We start from the raw sequence: 20,723 nt of genomic DNA, 5'->3' as shown, positions 1-20,723 counted from the left end.
CAGCACAGTGTCACAGAAATTGTCAGACATCAGTTAGGACTAAAAACAATTAGGATAAAGATTGCCGAATACTCAGTGGTGACACTCAGGAGGCTCAGGTATCAGTGCTGACCACACACATGGCCAGGCACCTTATCTCAGGCCTCCTCCGTTGTGGGGCAGGCCCATCATCGCCCTGACTTCACGGATGAGAAAATGAAACACAGCGGGATTAAGAACCATGCCTATAAACTGACGAGAGGCAAGACCAGGCTGCCGTCCCCACGACTGTGAATTCAGACGCGGGTTTTTTACCCACTATGCAGCCTCTTGCAGAGTATTTTAAAGGGGTAAAGAGAAGGTGGCAAGATGGAAGGGGAAGGAGGTGGGGACAGGAGCCCAGGTGTGGGACCCAGGGGCGGGGGCTGCCACAAACCATCTGAGGGTCTCGGTCAGGCTTCTTGACATCCTGGGGCCTTGGATTTCTCACCTAGCAAATAAAGATGGTCCCCTAGCCCCATGTCACAGAATGATGGAGTCAACAAGCCAGGAGGGGTGAAGAGGTGGGAAACATGAAGTGCTCCACAGAAGCAAGGGGTCTTCAGCATGGGCCACCTCCCTGGGCTATCCCTACCCCTCCGCAGAGTGACTGTGTCTCTATTGGAACAGCAAAGGACGTCACTCTCACTGCTCTGGGGATTAGGGAGTGGACAACATGCAACATACCAGCCAGGCCTTGGCTCCCTAGTGAGTGAAAGGCTCCCCTAGGGACTAAGGAGGGAAGAGATAAGGCTGGACAGGAGCATGGATTTGAAGGCGAGCACAGATTCACGGTTGCCCACGTGCACTCTGCATCAACGGACTTCATGCCACATTCCCTATCGTCCAGCTCCAAGGAATGGCTGATCCTTTTCCTGCTCCAAGCTCTAGACACTTGGGCTATCAATTAGGGTCTTTCCTGGGTACAGGATTCCGATTATCCTCCCCACTGCTTCCTAGCTCAGGTATGCCTATTTGTGAATATAGACACGTCAACTCTGTGGCTGCCTGCCTCACGGTGGAGGATGTGTGGGATCACTGTGCTCACTCTGCTCCTGCCAATCCCAAAGACATGGCAGACGGCTGAGGATACGGTCCTGATGTCCCAGGGATGGCCTCACAGAGGAATGAGACTATGGTGGGGAGGTAGAGAAGCTGTCCCAGGTGACTGAGAGATTCAGCGTGGGGGTGCAAAGCACTGTGTGGCCCTCCACTGGGACCACTACAAACTGAGGCATCAGAATGGTGAGAGGAGAGGAAGGAGCCCACACAGGAGCCAGGCCCGGAGTCAGACAGAGACGCAAAACAAAGACGGATCGCCCGCTGGCCGGAAGCACACACACTCCTGCTGGGGAAGGCAGAGAAACAAAGGGGTGAGCAAGACTCGGAACACAGAGTGAATAAAGAGCAAAAACACAGAACTGTGAGATTAAAAAAGAAAAAAAGGAAAGTGACAAAGGGAGGTGGAACATTCCTTGGTTATCACAGCTGGAAATGCAGGGAGAGTGTGAGTCTTCAGCTAACACGGACACAAGATGGGGGAGCTCACCGACTGGGGCTCCTGGTGCCAAATATTTACGGAGCCCAACCTCCGGGCACCTTTGATGGGGGAAGGGATTAGAAGTGTGGTGTTCAAGGCTACCTGTGTAGGACGTGTGTACGTAGGATGTGTGTGCACAGGTATCACACTAAAGGTGATGACAGAGAAGAATGAACTCCAAGTTTGGTCTCCAGCAGAGAGCCTGCCCATGGCCCCAGTGGCCCAGACACGCTGGCACTGTAGGAGACTGACTTCAGGAAGCATGAGATGGTGGCAGGGAGAGCCGGGACAGGTAATCAACTCTGCTCAGCTAGGAAACCTAAAGCCTCCCTTCTTCAATCCCTGGCAATTTGACCCTTGGGCTACCTGCCAAATTGGGGGACACACCTCACTGGAGCCTTCTTTTCTGGATATGCCAAGAAGGACGGTCAGAAGAACTAGGTCACAGGTGAAGCTGGGTTCTGGCATTTCAAATGTCAGCCCTCCAACCTGAATGGCAGGGACTCCTATGGGACTCTTCCCTCCACAGAAGAGTAGAAGAGCGTCGGGAACCTGCAGAGGCCCAAGGTGATGAGAACTGTGAGACCCTTGAGGGTAGGACTCCTGTACTCTTTTACTTTCATGGGACATGGCACAGTGCCTGCCACACAGAACTTTCCCAGTAAACGTTCACGGGCACGTCCACAGGAAGGCAGACGGGTTGAAGCAGGCCGTCTCCTGCTTTCACTTTCTTATAAAAGTCATGAGGCTAACAGGGTACTTGGGGCCATGATCCTAAACCAGAAGAAGTCAGGACAGGCAGGTGCGGGCTTGCAGTTGTAACCACGACAGGTGACCTCTGTGAACTTTGGCACTCCAGTCTGCCCTGCAGGGGCATGGAAGGCTCAACCTAAGCCATGTCCCTTGCTTCTTTGCAAAGACAGTAGGAAAGTAAAGAGATAGTAGATGGGAAATGCCTCAGATACCAAGATGCATTTGGTTGAATTTAAGTCATTCTTGCTGGAAGCCAAACTGTAGACCTTCCTCATCATCCACCCAGATGATGGGCCCCTCTCTTTGCTCCCCAGCTCTAATAGCCTGAAATTATAAGTATTTCATGTAGAATTAAAAGCATGCCTTTGAAATCAATTGTTGTGAACACATAACACCTATACCCATGTTCATACTTATCTTCTTTGAAAAAGTTTACAGTCTACCAGTGGTATTGTCATTCTCCCAAACACTCGATTAGGAGAAAGCTAGCTTCACTGGTGCATTTTCTTGCTTTCTTATCCCAACAATTTCCTTCATAGCCCATCTGACAATAGATTCTGAGTTTAAGAGGCCACAGGGTACAGGGGTCAAGGGCTCAGACCCTGACACAGGCCCCAGAGGTTTGAATGTGGCTCTTAGTCGTGTGATTTGGGGCAAGTTAATTTGACCTCTCCGTGCTCCTCTGTTTTATATTGAGAATGATAACATCTATCACACTGGGTCATTGTGGGATTAAATAATGTATGTTAAAGTGCTTAAATCAGGGCATGCTAAGTTTCTAGGGACTGGTGACTGTAACTGCGATTATTTCCACCCCCTTAGTATTCCTGGGACTTGCTCATTTTATTCCAGTTCCAGCTCATTAAAGATAAGATCCCCCATTTCTATCACTGTTTATTACCAGCATGGAGCCAGTGACACCTCAGCTAGCCCCTTCAGTGTTCTGATGAGATAATGAAATAAAACTATTCACACTTTCCTTGGCTTGAGCTCTGGGATCACACCACATTTGGCATAACAACATCCACAGGGCCAAGACCAACTTGAAGTGCATTTACCCATAGGCTCTGCTCGTGCAGAAGACTGGACAGCTGCCTTTGGTTTTGATCAACACCACAAAGAAAGTGGTGAGGTCTCAAAGAGAGGCTTTCCCAGGAACCACAGAGCAGGCAGTGAAGAAAAGCATTGGTAGTGAGGGAGCCCAGAGCTTCCACGTCACAGATACTTACTTGGTCAGGAGTCTCCTGCCTCTTTAACCCAGCACACTTGGTGATTATGAGCTCATGACACCTCTTGTGGACCACACAGGTACAGACTGCAAACAGCAAAGATGGGAAGGCTGAGTGACATGTGGGAAAGGGAGTGTCCATCCTGGGGTCTAAACAGGTCTGGGAGAAGGGACAAGGGGAGCCCCTTCTGTCACTGAGCCTTAATACCCTCCCCCCAGAGCCCATTATGCAGTTATTTCAAATGCTCTGCCACCAGAGCCATCAGGGCTTCCTACTTGCTCTGAAGAGCAGTTATAGTCAAAGGGCATTGGCAGGCTTCTCTAACTGATCAATTTTCTCACTTCCATATGCTAAGGTCAGGGAACAACTTCTTCCCAGCTCTTCCATGGAAAACTGTCTATCAAAGGTGCAGTTGCCTTGTGCTTCACTCAGGATCATGCTGGGGTGACTAATGCGACAGGAAGGCCTGCAGCAGGAGACACAGAAGCTCAGAGGCTTCCTATCTGGTTGTGCTCTGATATGCCGAACTTTAAAGTTCTCACTGCATTGAAAACGTCTACAAGGAGTGACTGGTAGCTCTGTCTCTAGTGACACAGGTATGGTGACAGGTAGCCAAGAATTAAGTATCTGCCTGGACACACACTGTCTGAAAGACACAGCTACCTCCAAGTTCCTCCAAGGGTCAGACCCAATTTAAACAGCATCAGGGGAAGAGATGGACCAGCATTCCTGCCCTCACCACAGGGAAACCTCAACATGACCACAGCATATTTCCACCCTCCAATTCTGTACAACTTAACCTTCCATTTGTAGTCAATTAACTGGAAAACAAAATCATCTTCAATAGCTTCAAGTGAGGTTTGTTTTTAAGAGCTAACGATTCTACACAAGAGATAAGAAGTTATGAGCAAGGAGCATTTAGTAGAAGTGAATTAAACAAGTAGGTGAAAAGCCGCCAGGGAACACGGGTGGCTGAGGACAAGCAGGCATGCAGACGGCCTCTCACTGAAGCAGCGTGTCTCACACTAGGAGGGAAAGTGCCATCTGCTCCAACTGGTACACAGGGCTGCGTGGACTGGGTCCTGCTGAGACCACAGGGATACCTGGAGGGAGGCAGTACCTACCTGTACATGTTCCCATACATGTATGTGAGAGGGGTGGCCAGGCAGGGACAAAGAAAGCAGGGTCCTGCTTCACAGACTGCAGAGCCTCTGAATGGCATCAAACCCAGCACATGCCTCCTGCAAGCATTAGGGATCTGTATCTAACCAAGCCCTCCAAAGATTTAGTTCATAAAATACCTCTTACCTTGACATTGGTATCCCTGCTTTCCTATGACACCCCTGAAAAGAAGAATACAATGTTTTAAAACAGTGAAATTTTTCACGGTCAGAAAACACACACACAAAGCCAGGTACTCCTGGCTGCTACCTCATCACACTGATAAAGAGCCCACAGAGCAGGGTGGTTTTGCCTCCACTTGCAGGGCACCTTAAAACGCCTCCTTCTAGAAGGCCACAAGAGGGCAGCGCTGGTGCTGGGAGAGGGGGAAGGTTTGGCCAGTGTCAGAGCTTGGTTTCCTATACAGACAGTCACCTCAGCGCGGTCAGCAGTGTTCTGGAAAGCCATGACAACCCTACTCGCTCTCAGTGGGACTTGGCCAGTCACACACCCCTTCCTTGTAGACAGAGTGGACATTCCATGTTGGCCAGCACCATGCCCCTCGGGCTCGCAAGCTCCCTAGCTAGGAAGGTTGCACCGGGCAGGTGTGTTCTCTGAGCATTCTAGAGACCACACCAAGGTATCAGTCCCAGTCTGTGGCCAGGACTCAGGGGCTAAACCGACCCTTTGGGTGAAGGTCAACATTAGAAGCTCTTACCATAGCCAAAGTAAGGGCCCCAGACCAAAGCTGAAAAGCAGCACAGACACAGACCAATCAAACCAGCCTGGCCCTACACTGTCCTCAGCGTACCAACACTGCAATGTCTGGAAGCCCCCCACCCCCATCCAGCTCCCAGCTCAGGCTACACCCCAGGGGACTGAGAGCTCAGCAGTGTTTCCCATGGGCTTAGAGAGCTGGATCTGCATGTAAGACCACTCAATTTGTGACCAAAATATGGAAAACAGGTCAGAGAGGTGAGTCCGTCCTGGGAATGAGAAGTGTCTGTGGCTGGAATGGGGCATCATTTCTGCTTCAGTTGGGTTGAGTTTCCTCTGAGCTGTGTCATCTCAGGTGACCATACTAACCTCAGTGACTTGTTCAATAACATCGTAAGGCTAAGACAAGCAAGTACTCGATACTTTAGGAAGCCAGGGGGTACTCAGAGCCAAATTCAAACATCCCAGGCTGTGTTCATACCTCGCTCACCCACTCCTGTTGGATCCAAGTGTGTTGGCAACCTCTACATCAGCTCCAAAGAGCTCAGAGAGATTGATAGGCAGGCTAAGGGGATACAGGGGAGGTGTGAACACTACAGTCAGTCTAACCAGAGGAGGAATCGTGCCTCTGACCCTTCATAGCTAGAACACATCAAGCTAGTCCTTTTCTTTTCTGAGCCTTACTGGTGGAATGGTTCATAGTTCACAGAATATCAGGAAGATTTAATTAGATACTTCCACATCCTAAGATAGAACCTAGCATGTGGTGGATGTTCATTAAAAGTCCTCCTCCAACCCTAAGGCTAGTGCTTCCTATCCTCCTCTGCTTCCCCAAAGGCCTACTGGTACTTCTCTATCAAAATCCTAGTCATCATGAAAAAAGAAATGTCACCTCCTCCAGGAAGCCTTCCCTGACCACTTCAGCTAATGCTACTCTCTCACTGCTCTGAAATTTCAACATCCTAGTGGAAGCAGTTTTATAACAGCTATGAAGGACTGCTGTTGTGTTACAGAAATTGGCAACTGAGTATTTTATAATTTCATTATGAAAAAATTGAAATGTATAAAAGTAGAGTTATAGACATAATAGATCCTTATGTACTCATCACCAACTTTAACAATTTTCAATACATGTCCACACTTGTATCATCTGTACCCCTAGCTCCTCTCCCCTCCGTCCACAATCAGTTGTTCAAATAAATCCCAGACATCATATCATTTGTAAATAATTTGGCTTATCTAAAAGATAAGGATTCTTTAAAAAAAATAATCACTATATTATGGGTTATAAAACCTCAACTCCTTTAATATATAACTCTAGGTATAAAGTTACCAAGAACCATTGTTTCTTCTTTCCATTTATCCTCCCTTCCCCCATGTACCAAACACACAGCCTCCCAGGAAAAGACTTCTGTAATCAGATAGAAAAGAAATAAAGCAAATCGAGCACTTTTTAAGTCAAGTTCATAACCTCCCTTCTATCCTATCCCTGGCTTCTTGCCATAGTGAAGACATAACTTGAGGTTCCCAGGGGAGACGGCCTTACCAGATGAAATCTCTGCAGTGGGAGCAGTAGGTGGGCTGCCGAAGATAGGTGGCCATGAACTTGTGGCCATTGACCTGGTGGACCCTGCGCCGGACGGCCCCCTGCCGCTTCCTCGGCCGCATGCGTTCTCGGAACACACGCTCTTCATTGTCTTTAGGAGCTGGAGAAGGACAAGAGCAGAGCAGAAGACAGAGTCTGGGTTAGTGCACCTTCAAGATGACCTCCTGCTGGAAAGTGATTCTACTCCTGGGTGGGTGGGAGGCAACCTTCCCTGGGGGAGGGATTCAGGGCTCTGAGGAGTCTCACTGCTTAGGTTCAGTGTATGAGCCCCAGACCATACACAATCTTGCTGCATCCACACTGCACTCTTGGACTGTAGTCCAAATTCTGCTCCCAATAGGGTGACTGTCCCATTAACCTCCCCTTGCCCACCTATAGCACATTTGAAGGGTCTTGGGTCAAAAGGTTCGAGGTTTAATCTTAGTGCAATTTCTGAGCAGCATGACCTTGGACAAATATATTTCCTCGCCCTAAGCCTCCAAGGGCAGCCCTCTCTGTAGATGGGGTTCACAGTGCCAGCCACACTGGAGGCTGAGAGGAGCCAGTGGTGCGAATCCCCACAAGCCCAGTTACCTGGCTCACAGAACTAGCTGCCTAATGTAATAAATCTGACTTCTGTCTTATCCCTCATACCTACACTAGGACAACCAAGAACTTTTCTCCAGAGGTCTAAGGAGAGGGAAATGTAACACTATAAGAATAGACAGTTTCCTGAAGGTTCAACAGCCACCGCCATGGGTGGTGTCCCTCTACGATTCATATGTTGAAGCTCTAACAACCAATGTGATGGTAGTGGGAGGTGGGGCTTTTGGGAAGTAATTAGGGTTAGATGAGGTCATGAGGGTGGGGCCCCTATGATGGGTTAGTGTCCTTATAAGAAGAGGAAGAGATGTCATTGAGCTAGCTCTCCACACACAGCCAGGAAGAGAGCCCTTACCAGAACCCAACCCTGCCAACATCCTGATCTTGGACTTCCAGCCTCCGAAACTGTGAGAAGTAAATGTCTATTGTTTAAGCCACCCAGTCTTTGGAAAGTTGTTACAGCAGCCTAAGCTGATGATAATGGCTAATGTTTATTGCAGGCTTACCCTGTGGCAGATGCCAAGCTAAGTGCATTGCATACAGTAACTCACTGGATCCCCACAACTACTCTACTGGAAGGTTACTGCTTTTATGCTTATTTTACAGGTGTGCAAATTGAAGAATAGAGAGGTTAAGTAAACTATTTCATTAACTCAGCTAGTAAGTGGTAGAGCCCTGATTCTAACCCAGAGAGTTGGGGAGAAGTCAATGTTCCACATGCACTCACTGCTCTGACGGACAGCCCATACTCCCTACGGCAAGTCCCCAAAGCTCTAATCATGAAGGAGTTGAGCCACCTGTGGCTTCTAAGGACAGAGTAGGTAGGCTCTGGGTCTCTTGCTGGGCTCCTAGCACCTCCATATAGGGCTACAGAGGGTCCCCCTCCATAGCACAGCTTCAAATGCACTGGTAGGCTCCATGTCCCCAAATACCTCTTGCACTAGCTAGGGCCTGACTTCCCACCCTAAGAGTGCCAGTCTCGAAGAGAAGCAGGCTTGCTCCCTCCTGGGCCTCTATGAATGTAAGATTCTCTGCAGTGGGGAGTCACATGTGAGACCCAAACAGGTGATTAATCCACCTTGTTACTTACAGTTGGGCAGAGGCAGTGAGGCGGAGGAGGAATGGAGAAAAAGTGGACAAATGCCTAGTGTGTGCTTTTAGGAGCCTCTGAGCAGACAGGCAGCCAGTCTACTAGGTATGAGCCCTCAGTGCGTGCCCAGGCTACATGCCCAACAGACACAGCTGGCCCAGGTGGGAGTCTGCTTCCTGGTCCCCAGCCTGCCTTGAAGGGAAGGCTTTAGGTGCATGGGAGGCAGACAGCCAAGGATAACTCCTTTAGTTAAGTCTGGGTCTGAGCTCGATGTCCCCAAAGGTCTCTATTACTCTTCCCCAAGAGCATGTCTGCACTGTCTTTGAAGCCAGCGAGTCCATATCAAGGTTATGGGGGGGGAGAGAAAGCTACAGGAAGGGAAGAACACAGGTGGACTCATGCCCCAGGTGAATTCCTTGAGTCAAGTCACAGGTCAGGTGACAGGAGAAAAAGGTTGCAGTCCATGGCTGGCGTGAACACCTCCCATTCTACATTCCTCCAGATAGGGAGGTAACAGGTCAGCCTAGAGTGTCCTTAAACCCTGCCACCCCTAAGCAGAGAAGGAAGAGGCCTATGTGACAAAGGAAGCCAACCACAGTGTTCCTCAGTCCCCAACAACCCCCCTGCCGGAGCCTAGAATCTACTGCCAAAAATGGAGCCCCCAGCATTTCCCACTGCTACAAAATCAACTCAGAATGGATAAAAGACTTAAATAAAGACCTGAAATCATAAAGCTTCTAGAGGAAAACAGAGGGTAAAAGCTTCTTGACATGGATCTTGGCAGTTATTTCTTGGATATGACACCAAAAGCAAAAATAAACAACTTGGACTACAGATGAAAAAGCTTCTGCACAAGAAAAGAAACAATGAAGAAAATGAAAAGGCAACCTACAGAATGAAAGAAAATATTAGAAATATTTTATTAATAAAATATTGGAAGAAACCATATACCTGTTAAGGGTTAACATCTGAAATACATGAGGAAGTTCTACACTTCAGTAGCAAAAGACAAATAACACAATTTAAAAACAGGTAAAAGAATGGAATAGACATTTTTCTAAAGACAACATACAAATGGCCAGCAGGTGTATGAAAAGATACTCAGCATCACTAGTCATCAGAGAACTACAGTGAGATATCACATCACATCTGTTAGGTTGCCACCCCCCCCCCAAAAAAAAAGACAAGTATTGGCAAGGATGTTGAGAAAAGGGGACCCTTGCTCACTGGTGGGAAAACAGTATGACGTTTCCTTAAGAAATTAAAAATAGAGCTGCCATATGATCCAGCAATCCTTTGGCTAGGTGTACATTCAAAGGAAATCAAATCAGGACTTGGACGAGACATCTGTCTTCCCATATTCACTGCAGCATTATTCACAAAAGCCAAGACATGAAGCAATCTAAAAACCCACTTGTGGATGAATGAAGAAAGAAAATATGGCATATACATGCAATGGAATATTATTTAGCCACAGAGGAGGAGGAAATCCTGCCATTTGGGATAATATGCGGGAACCTGGAGGATATTATGCTAAGTGAAACAGGCCCATCAGAGGACAGATACTGCAGAGGAAGCTAAAATAGTTGCTCTGATAGAAGCAAAGTATAGAAAGGTGGTCTCTGGGACATGGAGGGGACTCAGGGAGGTGTTAGTCAAAGGGCACAGAGTTTCAGTTAAGCAAGTTGAGTACGTCCTAGAGGTCTACTGTGTAGCAAAGTGCCTGTGGTGAACAATACTGTACTGTGTACTTAAAACTCTGCTAAGAGGTAGACTTTATATTAAATACTATCACAAAAATAAAAATAAAATGCAGCTCTCATGTCTATCGTGTATGTATAGCAAAAGAATACATAAATGTGAATGTGTATACATATTACATATGAAGTACATATAATTTCTATAACATGTAGATCTATGATAGTGTATGTTTTACATAATATACAGTTTTGTTGAACCATTTAAAAGTTGTAGATAGAACACTTCAGCCTTTACCTCCTAAGAACAAAGACATTCTCCTACATAATCAGCCTGTCAGAGTCAAGTAATTTAACATGTTATGACATTACATAACATGTAGTTCATATTTAAATTTCCCTAAGTGATCCCCAAATGTCCTTTGTAGTTTTTTTAAAAATTTTAATCCAGGAGCTAACTAGAGCATATGCACTGAATTTGGTTGCCAAATCTCTTTTGTCTCCTGACTTTAGAACAGTTTCCATTACTCCCCCCCCCCTTTATGATACATCTAGGAAAGCCCAGGATGTCATCTTAGGGACTGCTTCACCATCTGAATTTATATAAGTGTTTCCTTCTAATTGGCTTCAGATTAAATGGCAAGACCACCACAAAAGTCTGTGTATCTACAAATTCAAATATCAACATTAAGATCCCTACAGATTAACTGTTTAAATAACATGAACATAACATTTATAGGATGTAAAATATTCACTATTAGAAATTTAAAAAATACAAAGCATAACATGACATATTACTGACATACTATTTAATACCTAATTAAAGCAACAAATTTGTTTTAAAATGGTGTTATCCATGATTGTCAAGTCTACACTGGTTCATTCATTCCCTGCTAGAGGCTATGCTGGTTGACACAAGGTTCTCAGAAAGCAGTATTACAACGCGTAGCAACCACCAGAAAGAGAGTCACATCTTTTGATTTGGCAATTCCTTAGGAATTAAGTCAATAATTAAACAGAAACTAAAAGCTATACTTCATAGGTGTTCTCTATCCTAGACACTAGGATAATGGTCTAATGAAGACAAATTATATAACACATTATAGTAATTCAGAAGTGCTGAGGGAAGACCATAGGGACATGGGGAAATGTGATATAATACTGTAAAAACAGAATCCACAATAACACAACCCTATGTAAAGCATGTTTGGAGGTTGTAGATAACCGAAGATTCATGCATCCCCTAGGATGATGGGATTATGTATTTTGATATTTGAAAAGATGTTCACATATATATATATATTTTTTTTTTTTTTTTTTGAGACAGAGCCTATGTCACTCTTGAGAGAGTGCTATGACATCCCAGCTCACAGCCACCTCAAACTCTTGGGTTTAAGCGATTCTCTTGCCTCAGCCTCCCAAGTAGCTGGGACTACAGGCGCCTGCCACAATGCCTGGCTATTTTTTGTTGTAGTTGTCATTGTTTGGCCGGCCCGGGCTGGATTCCAACTCACCAGCTCCAGTATCTGTGGCTGGCACCCTAGCCATTGAGCGATAAGCGCCGAGCCCACTAATGCTCTTTAATGACTTTTTAAAGCATTTCCTCTGTGGGAATGGGGGGCTTCTTGGCATAAACAGGAAGAGAAGGCACCACAGGCTGCCTGGGAGCAGGAGATAGGAAACAAACGCCGTCAGCTTCCCGAGTGCCTGTGGTTCTGAACTGGTAACTCTGGCTGGGCCCATGGGACAGCTCAAGTTACCAGACCTTTCCCACAACACCTCTGAATTGCTCTGAAGGAGACTCAGTGCCAGCCTGGATGCGCTCAGCCATGCCCGGCTGGCCTAGCTGTGCACCTGCCGGGACCTCCGAGGTAACACCAAGGCCGCCTGACTTCCCGGAGGACCTATTTGGCTCTCTGGAGATCCCTTATTTTATGGCTACATCTGCCACACTGCAGAAGGGGTGACCTTGAGTCAGAGAAAGGCCAACACAAAGCTGGATAACCTTAGTGAAACGTTCTGTGGAAATGGAGACCTTGGCGGTTCAGATAGAACAAGAATTCACACAGGCATATAAGCCAGGCAGCAGTATCCTCTGAAGCCCCTTCAAGATCCACAGTAACCCTGACCTCCAAACACACTCCAGGTGTGCTTCCTACTAGATTCAATTAATCTCTCAATTTCAGGTTTCTGGGAGCCTTTCATATCAATGAATATTTTACCGCCCCAATGCACAGAAAAATCTGACAGGCAGGTGGCAAGACAGCAAAAATAAGCCCACACCTTGCATTGATTATTCTGTTTCTCTAACCTCATCTGGCCCTTTTCCCTGGGGTGGGCAAGATTTCTCAGTCTGGACCTGCGGAGCACTCAGGGGCATGAGATAAGCAGGCCCTGGCACCAAACCACACCTCTCCTGGCCAGCGTGGTCACTGAAGGATTTACTACTCTGCTGCCATCTCCCTCATTGGCCACGTCTCCTCCTACACAAAGAGGGAGTAAATGGAACCAAACACCACACTCACATAAGAACGTGCATCCTCAGCCTCAGCACTCTTGGGATGACTTCCAGTTTCAGAGTATCTAGCAGGGAATTTCTGACAGATCCAGACATACAAACTCCTAGATGCCAGCACTTCCTTCTAGATGGTGTGCAGCAAGCACTGCCAAACTCCAGGGTCTGCCTTGCCTGGACCAGACTTGCAAATAGCATGCGCGACCTCTGGGTACCACCACCATTCCTCACTGCAGGACAGTCACCTGACCTCCCTGTCCTTCATGGTCAGAGCACATAGGGTGTGTCCACTAGCAGGTGTACTATGGGGGCTTCCTTTTTCCTGAACTTCCTTTCAACCTCCCATTTCTGCCAGTATGGTTGAATGAGGTGTCAGGACACAAGTTTTGCCTTTGTCCCAACTTGCCTTCTATCCATGAACAAGTCATAGACAGAACATCTCTTTGGGCCTCTATTAAGGGGAGGGTAATACAGTGGCTCAGCCCAGACCCCAGGCTGGTAGGAGCAGTACAGAGCCATATAGGAGTCTGAGGTGAAAGGAAAAGTCATCCTGATATAACTTTACCTAAAATGTTGATATTCCAGTCATTAGAATTTTTAAACTACTACATTATTTATCTTTATTACTGAAACTTTTGGTGCCCTCTAAATAGTGCTCCCACCCCAGGCCTGCCCCTGAGATGGTTGATAAAGGCCTGTGTGAAGGTCTTTCTGTGCCCTCTGTGACCCTCAAGGGCAGGTGGGGGGTGTAGGAGGCTGACCAGTGCTCCGTCTCCCTTATCTGGTCTATGGTGTGAGGGGAGAGGAGCGGAGCCTTCCAACACTCACCGTCCCCCTGGGATACTGCAGGATGGGCCACAGAACTTACAGTGTAAGGACCAGGAGTGATGGAAAAGCAATATTTTATTGCCAAAAAAAAAAAAAAATAAAATAAAAAAGATGGCTTCAGATTGACTATTGAACTTCCTCAGACTCATGCTACAGGACAGATTTTCCACTGCTGCAACCATGGCAGTGGGGTGCACTCTAGAGCCCATAGTTTGCATGCCGTTTCCCCACTGTGGCAACTGCATTATGATAGCCTGGAATCACTGCAATGGGTGTATTTACAGGGAAACCCCCAAATGCTGCAAGTCAGGACTTACTCAGGGTGCTTGTTGTTAAACATTTACCAGCACATCACTGCCCTTGAGCAGGGTGAGCACACACAGTCATAGTTCAGTTTGGGTCTCCTCTCTCCCTTACCTTTCCAAAAACAGGCTGCACCCCTGCAGCTACATCTTCCCATGCTGACCTCCAAACCCCCCTCTTCTCTCCTTCCAGCAGAGCCAACACAGCACCTTCCTGAGGGGGAGTGAAGCAGCTTCATCCCCTCCTGTGAGCTCTACACATGCCTGCTGCCCCACCCTGCTGCAGTCCAGCTCCCCTCCCGTGTGACATGCTCGCCAGGGAAACCGTGTGAGCGCTATCTCCCCACCCCGTCCACCAGGGGCCTTTGGACAGCAAACTCCAACTTCAGACTTGGAAAACTGTCAGGAAAATCAGGCCGGGCAAAAGAACGCCGACTGAGCTCTTCTAGAACAAAAGCAGCAAGAAAGGTTACTAGTTTGAGAAAAGACGAGAGGCCACCTCAGAAGGCTTTTCTTAAAGCCCAAGCAAAGAGAGACTCTAGTCCTCAAGGCGATTTCACAGCACAAAACAATTGACCATCTTGGTAATTTTGTCTCAATGACTGGCAAACCCTGGATATTCACAGAAGCCAAAACCAACAACCCTTCATGGGGCCCCCCGTGGTGTACTGAGCACCACGCTAAGGATGAGGTATTATTACCTGTAGGTGAAGTATTATTACAAATATGAGATAGTGTTATATATCTATGAAGTGCTGATACACATACCTGAGGTATTATTTATACAATAGGTAAGCACCTTACATATATCCTCTAATACCACGAGGTATTCTTATTCTTGACTTGCAAAGGAACCGAGGCTCCAAGAGGTAAAATATCTATTTCGTTGACAGTCACCCAGCGAACAGTAAAGGGCAGTTCAAGAATTCCCGCGCTGGCCCAGCCATCCACAGCCTCCAAAGGTGGGTCCCATTGGGTGTAGGGAAGCCTCCTGCTGACCGCCCTCCTGCACACATCCACCCCCCTCACCTGGAGACGTAGATACAAAAGCTGAAGGGGACTGATTGAATCATAGTACACGCACATAATGGCATTGAATGCAGGATTTTAACAAAGCAGAAACCCTAAGTCTACCAAGAAATGAGTGTTTACTTGTATAAAATGAGAAAAAGAATACCTATACTCAAACATGCATAAGCAAAAATACACATGAAAATTTTTGATGGGGTATGTAGTAAGTTATTTATCCCTAAAAAACTTTTGCTACGTGGATACCAGATGCCAGGCAATGTTCTGGGCACAGACTCCTCTTGGCCACAAAGGACTAGTTCACGGCCATTCCCTCAATTTTAGCTCTCAGGTATTTCGGATCTGGTCCTTCATAGACAGGTCTCCACTAACAAAGCATGGAATTGCCATGATACTCCAGATAATAGCAGTTCTGATTCGTAGGTGCCCATGACAGAAGCGAGGAGGAAAGGTTCCCTAGCTGACCTCTGGGGACTTTATTTTTCCTTTCAATAATTCTGTTTTGACTTAATGGTTAAAAAAAAAAAAAAAAGTTGCAAGGGCAATGGAAGGAAAACAAAACTAGGTACTAAAAATCAAAAGGGCAGTGTCTTATTTTTCATAGAAAGAAAATAGATGATATTTTCAAGTGAAATAAATGCTTCACATCAGTGAATTTTAAATATTAAGTAAATATTTACATGACACGGACGAATACATTCTGCATGTCGTCTTTTCACAATACATTAAAGAAAATCTCTGTTCAAAACAGGAAAGCGGAAACAACAATTAATTCCCTCAGAGAGAGTCCTCTGTGCTATCTGTGTCTCCCCAGAGAGCCGCACAATGGGAATCAGAGACGGCGGAGAGGAGAGGCTCAGGCTTGTCTGCGCGTTTTATTCTGTGCGTAATCTAATCAGGAGAGAACTGGTGGCATGTCAAGATCAGCATCTCGAATTTAATATACACCGTTTGCTTCCTCTTTGCTCTCTGAATGATCCTGCTGTGCACATGGCAGAGCCTATGCTCTGTCCGCTTTTGAAAACAAAGCTGCGGCTACTGTGTACTTCATAGAAAAAAGGGAGAACTTCAGACTTTGGTAAGGTGGGGAGAATAGCATTGCAGAAAACTGAGGCAAGACATGGTGATGGTCGTGCAAGGGGACCAAGGGGGTGGGCGACCCCCAGGCCCGGCCCTGTAGTCTCCGACGCTGAGCACACCGCGCAGAACGTGGGGCGGCAGTGAAAAAGGGGTGACTTCCTCAGCAGGAAGATCTCTCACCTCCTGCCCTCAGTTAGTCACTCTTCCCTTCATTCTTCATTCTCCATTCCTTCTCCAGCCATGCAAAGTTGCACATCAGCGTGTCAGTGGACCTTTCCTCTGCACGTGTCCAGGACCCAGGAAGAGTCACTACTTCCAGGCAGAAACAACAAAGCTACAGCCCCTCAGGCAGACCTGCTGCAGCTCCAAGAGCACTCCAGGCTGGGAAGCCAGCCACGTGGGCGCCAGCCAAGGGTGTGGCCAGAGTCCCTGCGGGTGCCAGTGATGGCCCGGATGAATTGCAGGCAACTGCGCTAGTGCTGAATTCTTGGGTACCTGCGGAGCTCTTGCTCCCTAAGATCAGGGTCTGTCCGTTGCTTATGTTCCTAAAAATGCTGGAGTGGCACATGTCTGTGGAACAGCAGTGGCAGAAGTCCTAGCGAGGTGTCTGCCTCTCCACCCCCAGGTGCCAGTTGGTGCATGTAGGGAAGGGGCAGTGTCCTTGCCAAGTGACGTTTGACATCCTCCCTCAAATAACAAGACTTTTAATACCGCGGGCACTGCAGCCAAAAAGCTTATGGGTTATTCGTTGAAAAACCTGCACCCTTCCAGTGCTGTTTGCAGCAGCCATTCCACATTGCCAGTCAGATTTGGTGAGAGGTGAAACAGAGGGGGCTGAAAATCATGCCCTCCAGATGCCCGCTGGGCCCCCAGCTACCACACCCTGTACTCCACACGACCGGAAAGCAAGCACCTGCACAATTTCCTGAAATACCACAATGGACTAATTCATAGTTTTACCCAAACTCCTTCTTTCCTAAGGCAGTTTGGAGGTCTCACTAATTTTAAAGAAATTTAAAAAGAAAAATCATGGCCTCTCCTAAAGAAACACTCTTGTACCACTGAAGTCCTGGCAGGTTTCCCAGGAAGCTGACCTGGTGGGTACTTATTAGACCATCTGGGAAAAAAGTAGAGTTGCAGGGGATCAGAAGATAAAAGGAAGGAACTAAAGGCAATGAAAGAATAGTAAGACAAAGGAGATGGAGAAAGACAAAAAGAGAGTGTCAAGTAGTAAAGATGATTAAATCACAAAGTCCATGCTGATAAGGAACTGAATGACCTCCACACCTTCCCAGAAAGCAGAGGGGTTTGTTTTACATAACACAATGGTCCTTTGCTTTCTACTGACCCAGAAGCCAGCTCACCTCCCTTCCACCCTCCTTGTACTAACCGGGCCCTATCCAGTCTCTAGGCCAGGGCACTGGAGTAATGAACCTTCCTTAGGAAGCTCACATTGGTGAATGAGTCCCAAGACTTTCTACAGAAACAACTACGACAGCCACAGTGTTTGTGAAACTTACATCTTTTCCTTGGCTTCAAAAACATGTTTCAATTAAACAACTTCTTACAAGTTTTATGTTCCACTGAGATTGACCAAAACTCTGCACATGGAGAAGGGCTGAGAAGGTCAGAAGCAATAATACTTTTAATAACTGAAAGCTTCCCCACCATACAACCCGTGTTCCTACAGGGCTCATGGGCTCTAACACACACGTGTGCACACACTGTCACCTGCTGCCCCTGCTGCTGGCACTTCTCCCCAGCTGAGGACATGGTAGCCTAGGAAACTTGCCAGATTCCCAGTTATTCAGGCCTTAGGGCCTTGGCAACTCTCATCCCCCCCTGAGCAGTCTTCTGTAGTGGTATGAGAATGTTGGGGAAATAGTCACTACATGGGGAGAAAAATCTGTTTTTAATCCTCCTACCACCAACAGAGACATCAGCCAAATGTGGGGCTGCATACCTATAAACTCCCATACAAAGAAAACAACAACTGCCAGAAGGAGAAGGGGAGTATTTTTCCCCAATTTGATGAACCTAAGAAAACACTGAGACCACCGATGCTTAAGAGATCCAGCTAGCTGGGTTTGTGGGTGCTAATGAAGAAAGAGTAGAGATCAAATTCCCCAAATGACTGAGTTATCTTTATCTAGAAGGAAAATATTACTGACCACAGGCCCTGTACCTTGAATCTTAGCCAGACTCCTGGCAGATTCCTGGCCACCGGGCCTCTGGGGGAAAATTAAGAATAGTTTGATATTACCAAACTTCTTTCTTAAAGTAAAGTACAACTCCCATCCTACACCTTACCGACCTTGGGGGAGCCCTAGAGTTGTATTTTCACATACAGAAAGTGTCAACGTCCTAACCCCCAAATCTCAGTCCTGCGTGCTCTATTAGCCACTTGCCTACCCTGTCGCTTGGTTTTGGTTTAAGCAGTAACTAGGAATAGGTCACAATGCTACACGGGGCTTGAGATCTGCTGTACAATGTAAAGCCTCTCAAGAATCCCCCGCGACGCACCGCACGGCCCCAGCCTAAGCAGCCTGCTGTGTCTCCGGAGAGCTAGCAGGTCTGCCTACCCACTGAAGCTGCTCCCGCATTTGAGACACTAAGAAAATGCATGTTATTGTCTTAGTAGCTCCTAAATTTGAGATAATCTGTTACATAACAATAGATACTTAATTCAAGCGGTCATAGATAAGGCAGGAGGAGAAACTCAGGGTAAACATCAGAAGGAAACTTTTTTAATTTTTACTTTTTATTGTTAAATCATAGCTGTGTATGTTAGTGCAATCAAGGGGTACAATGTGTGGGTTTCATATACAATCTGAAATATTCCCATCAAACTGTTCAACGTAGCCTTCATGGCATTTTCTTAGTTATTGTATGTAGACATTTGTATTCTGCCTTTAGTAAGTTTCGCCTGTACACATTCTAAGATGCACCGTAGGTGTGGCCCCACCCATTACCCTCCCTCCACCCTAACCTCCCCCCTCTCTTCCCCTTCCTTGGCCCTTTCCCCATAGTCTTGTGCTATAGTTGGAAACTATTTTTTAAACTGTGAGATTCGTTCATTCACTCAACCATTACTACTGAATGCCTCGTAGATGCTGGGTACTGTACTGATACTTCCTTACACATTTATTCTGCGGTGTATAGAATTCTGGAGAGAGACAGAGGAAGAATAACACTGCGACAGTCCAGACTACATCAGAATCATTATCACGTGAAAACCAGTGCCCATGTAAAATTCAGTTAGGCTGGTCTGGCTCCTAACTCCTGAGAGCTGGGAATTCAGAGATACAAGCAAAGTGCTGTTAAAAAAAAAAAAAAAAAAAAAAAAGATGGCTGCTGCTTCCAACTCCTGCGTAAGCTTTATCCCCTAAGCTTGAAGCTTTCAACCCCGTGGAAGCATAAATCATCTGGGAAGGCCATTATGAGTTTAACATGGATGAATTTTAGATCATTTTTATATTTTATTTTTGGATTAATACGAGGGTGCGTGTGATTAGGTTACATTGTTTGTGTTTGTTAGGTGAAGTCTAAGTTATAGTTGAGTCCTTCACCCCAGAGATGTGCCATATTCCCCACTACATTGTACCCTTTAGGCAGGAGCTTACTGAACCCCCTCCCTCTCTTCAGATTCTTTTTAGAGAGATTGTGCTGAGAAGGGAGGAAAATGGTAGGACAGAAAGGGTCATAGGAACTGCAGGGAAACTGGTGGCAGTGAAAGAAAGTATTACCATGAGAATGTGACCACCTCTCACTCCCTACCATAGGAATGTGACCTTTTGTAACTGTTCCAGAAGATAGCCCCCCGGAGCTGAAGCAAATGTTTATTGTTAAAAACAAATATTTGACTGTTGATCTTATCTTAAGACAGTTGAATAATGAACCAGAGTTCTTCTTATCTGGAGAGCCCCTGCTATGTCTGCTCCCCCTCCTACTTTATGGTTAGAGCCCCTGCTATGTCTACTCCCCCTCCTACTTTATGGTTAAAGCCCCTGCTATGTCTGCTATTCCCGCCTACTTTGTAGTTTTTGCCTTTAGAAGCTTGTAAAAACTGCTGTGCAGGGCTTGACTCCTCGGCTTCTAAAAGAGTTGTGGGTCAAGCCCTAGTATGCTGGAATAAAAATCCTCTTGCGTTTTGCATCAAGCGCCGTCTCTTGTGGTTGATTGGGGTTGTCAGAGCTCCGGGCAGAGTGGGGGGTCCTGCCCCAAGTCTTTCAGCAGGAGCTAAATTTGGGGAATTTTATAATCCAAAGCTGATGGGTGCTTGGTATATCTATAGCAAAAGATAAACCCCATTTAAAAATCAGATATTAGAAAAAAGTACCATTTATGTTATAGTAGGTGATCAAAATGCATTTTCTCCATCTGGAAAGGCTCCTACAAGATTAGTGTTATCACCTCCACCAAACAAATGAGAAAACTGGGGTTAAGAAAACCCGAGTGATTCACCACGGGCACATAGTGGTGATGGAGCCTGGTTTTGTACTATGTCTGACTCAAAAGTTCCTGTGTTCCCCACCATGTCACATACATTAAAAAATAAAATAGACATCCTCCCCCT

At 46.5% G+C, this 20,723-nt stretch overlaps 1 protein-coding gene across 2 annotated transcripts in view; it reads right to left on the bottom strand.

The window, feature by feature from the left end:
* Positions 1 to 20,723, bottom strand: part of PRKCE (protein kinase C epsilon) — a 551,144-nt gene that overhangs the window by 209,309 nt on the left and 321,112 nt on the right. For both annotated transcript variants that reach the window (XM_053589740.1, XM_053589739.1), the window contains exons 3-5: positions 6,965 to 7,124; positions 4,849 to 4,883; positions 3,541 to 3,626 (exon numbers count right to left, since the gene is read on the bottom strand). In XM_053589740.1, coding sequence (XP_053445715.1) covers positions 3,541 to 3,626; positions 4,849 to 4,883; positions 6,965 to 7,124 — 281 coding nt within the window. The remainder of the gene's footprint in view (positions 1 to 3,540; positions 3,627 to 4,848; positions 4,884 to 6,964; positions 7,125 to 20,723) is intronic.

This window comes from Nycticebus coucang, chromosome 4, assembly GCF_027406575.1.
Source record: "Nycticebus coucang isolate mNycCou1 chromosome 4, mNycCou1.pri, whole genome shotgun sequence".
Taxonomy (NCBI): Eukaryota; Metazoa; Chordata; class Mammalia; order Primates; family Lorisidae; genus Nycticebus; species Nycticebus coucang.
Note: the sequence above shows the minus strand (reverse complement) of the source record. Positions and strands in the feature narration are given on the sequence as shown.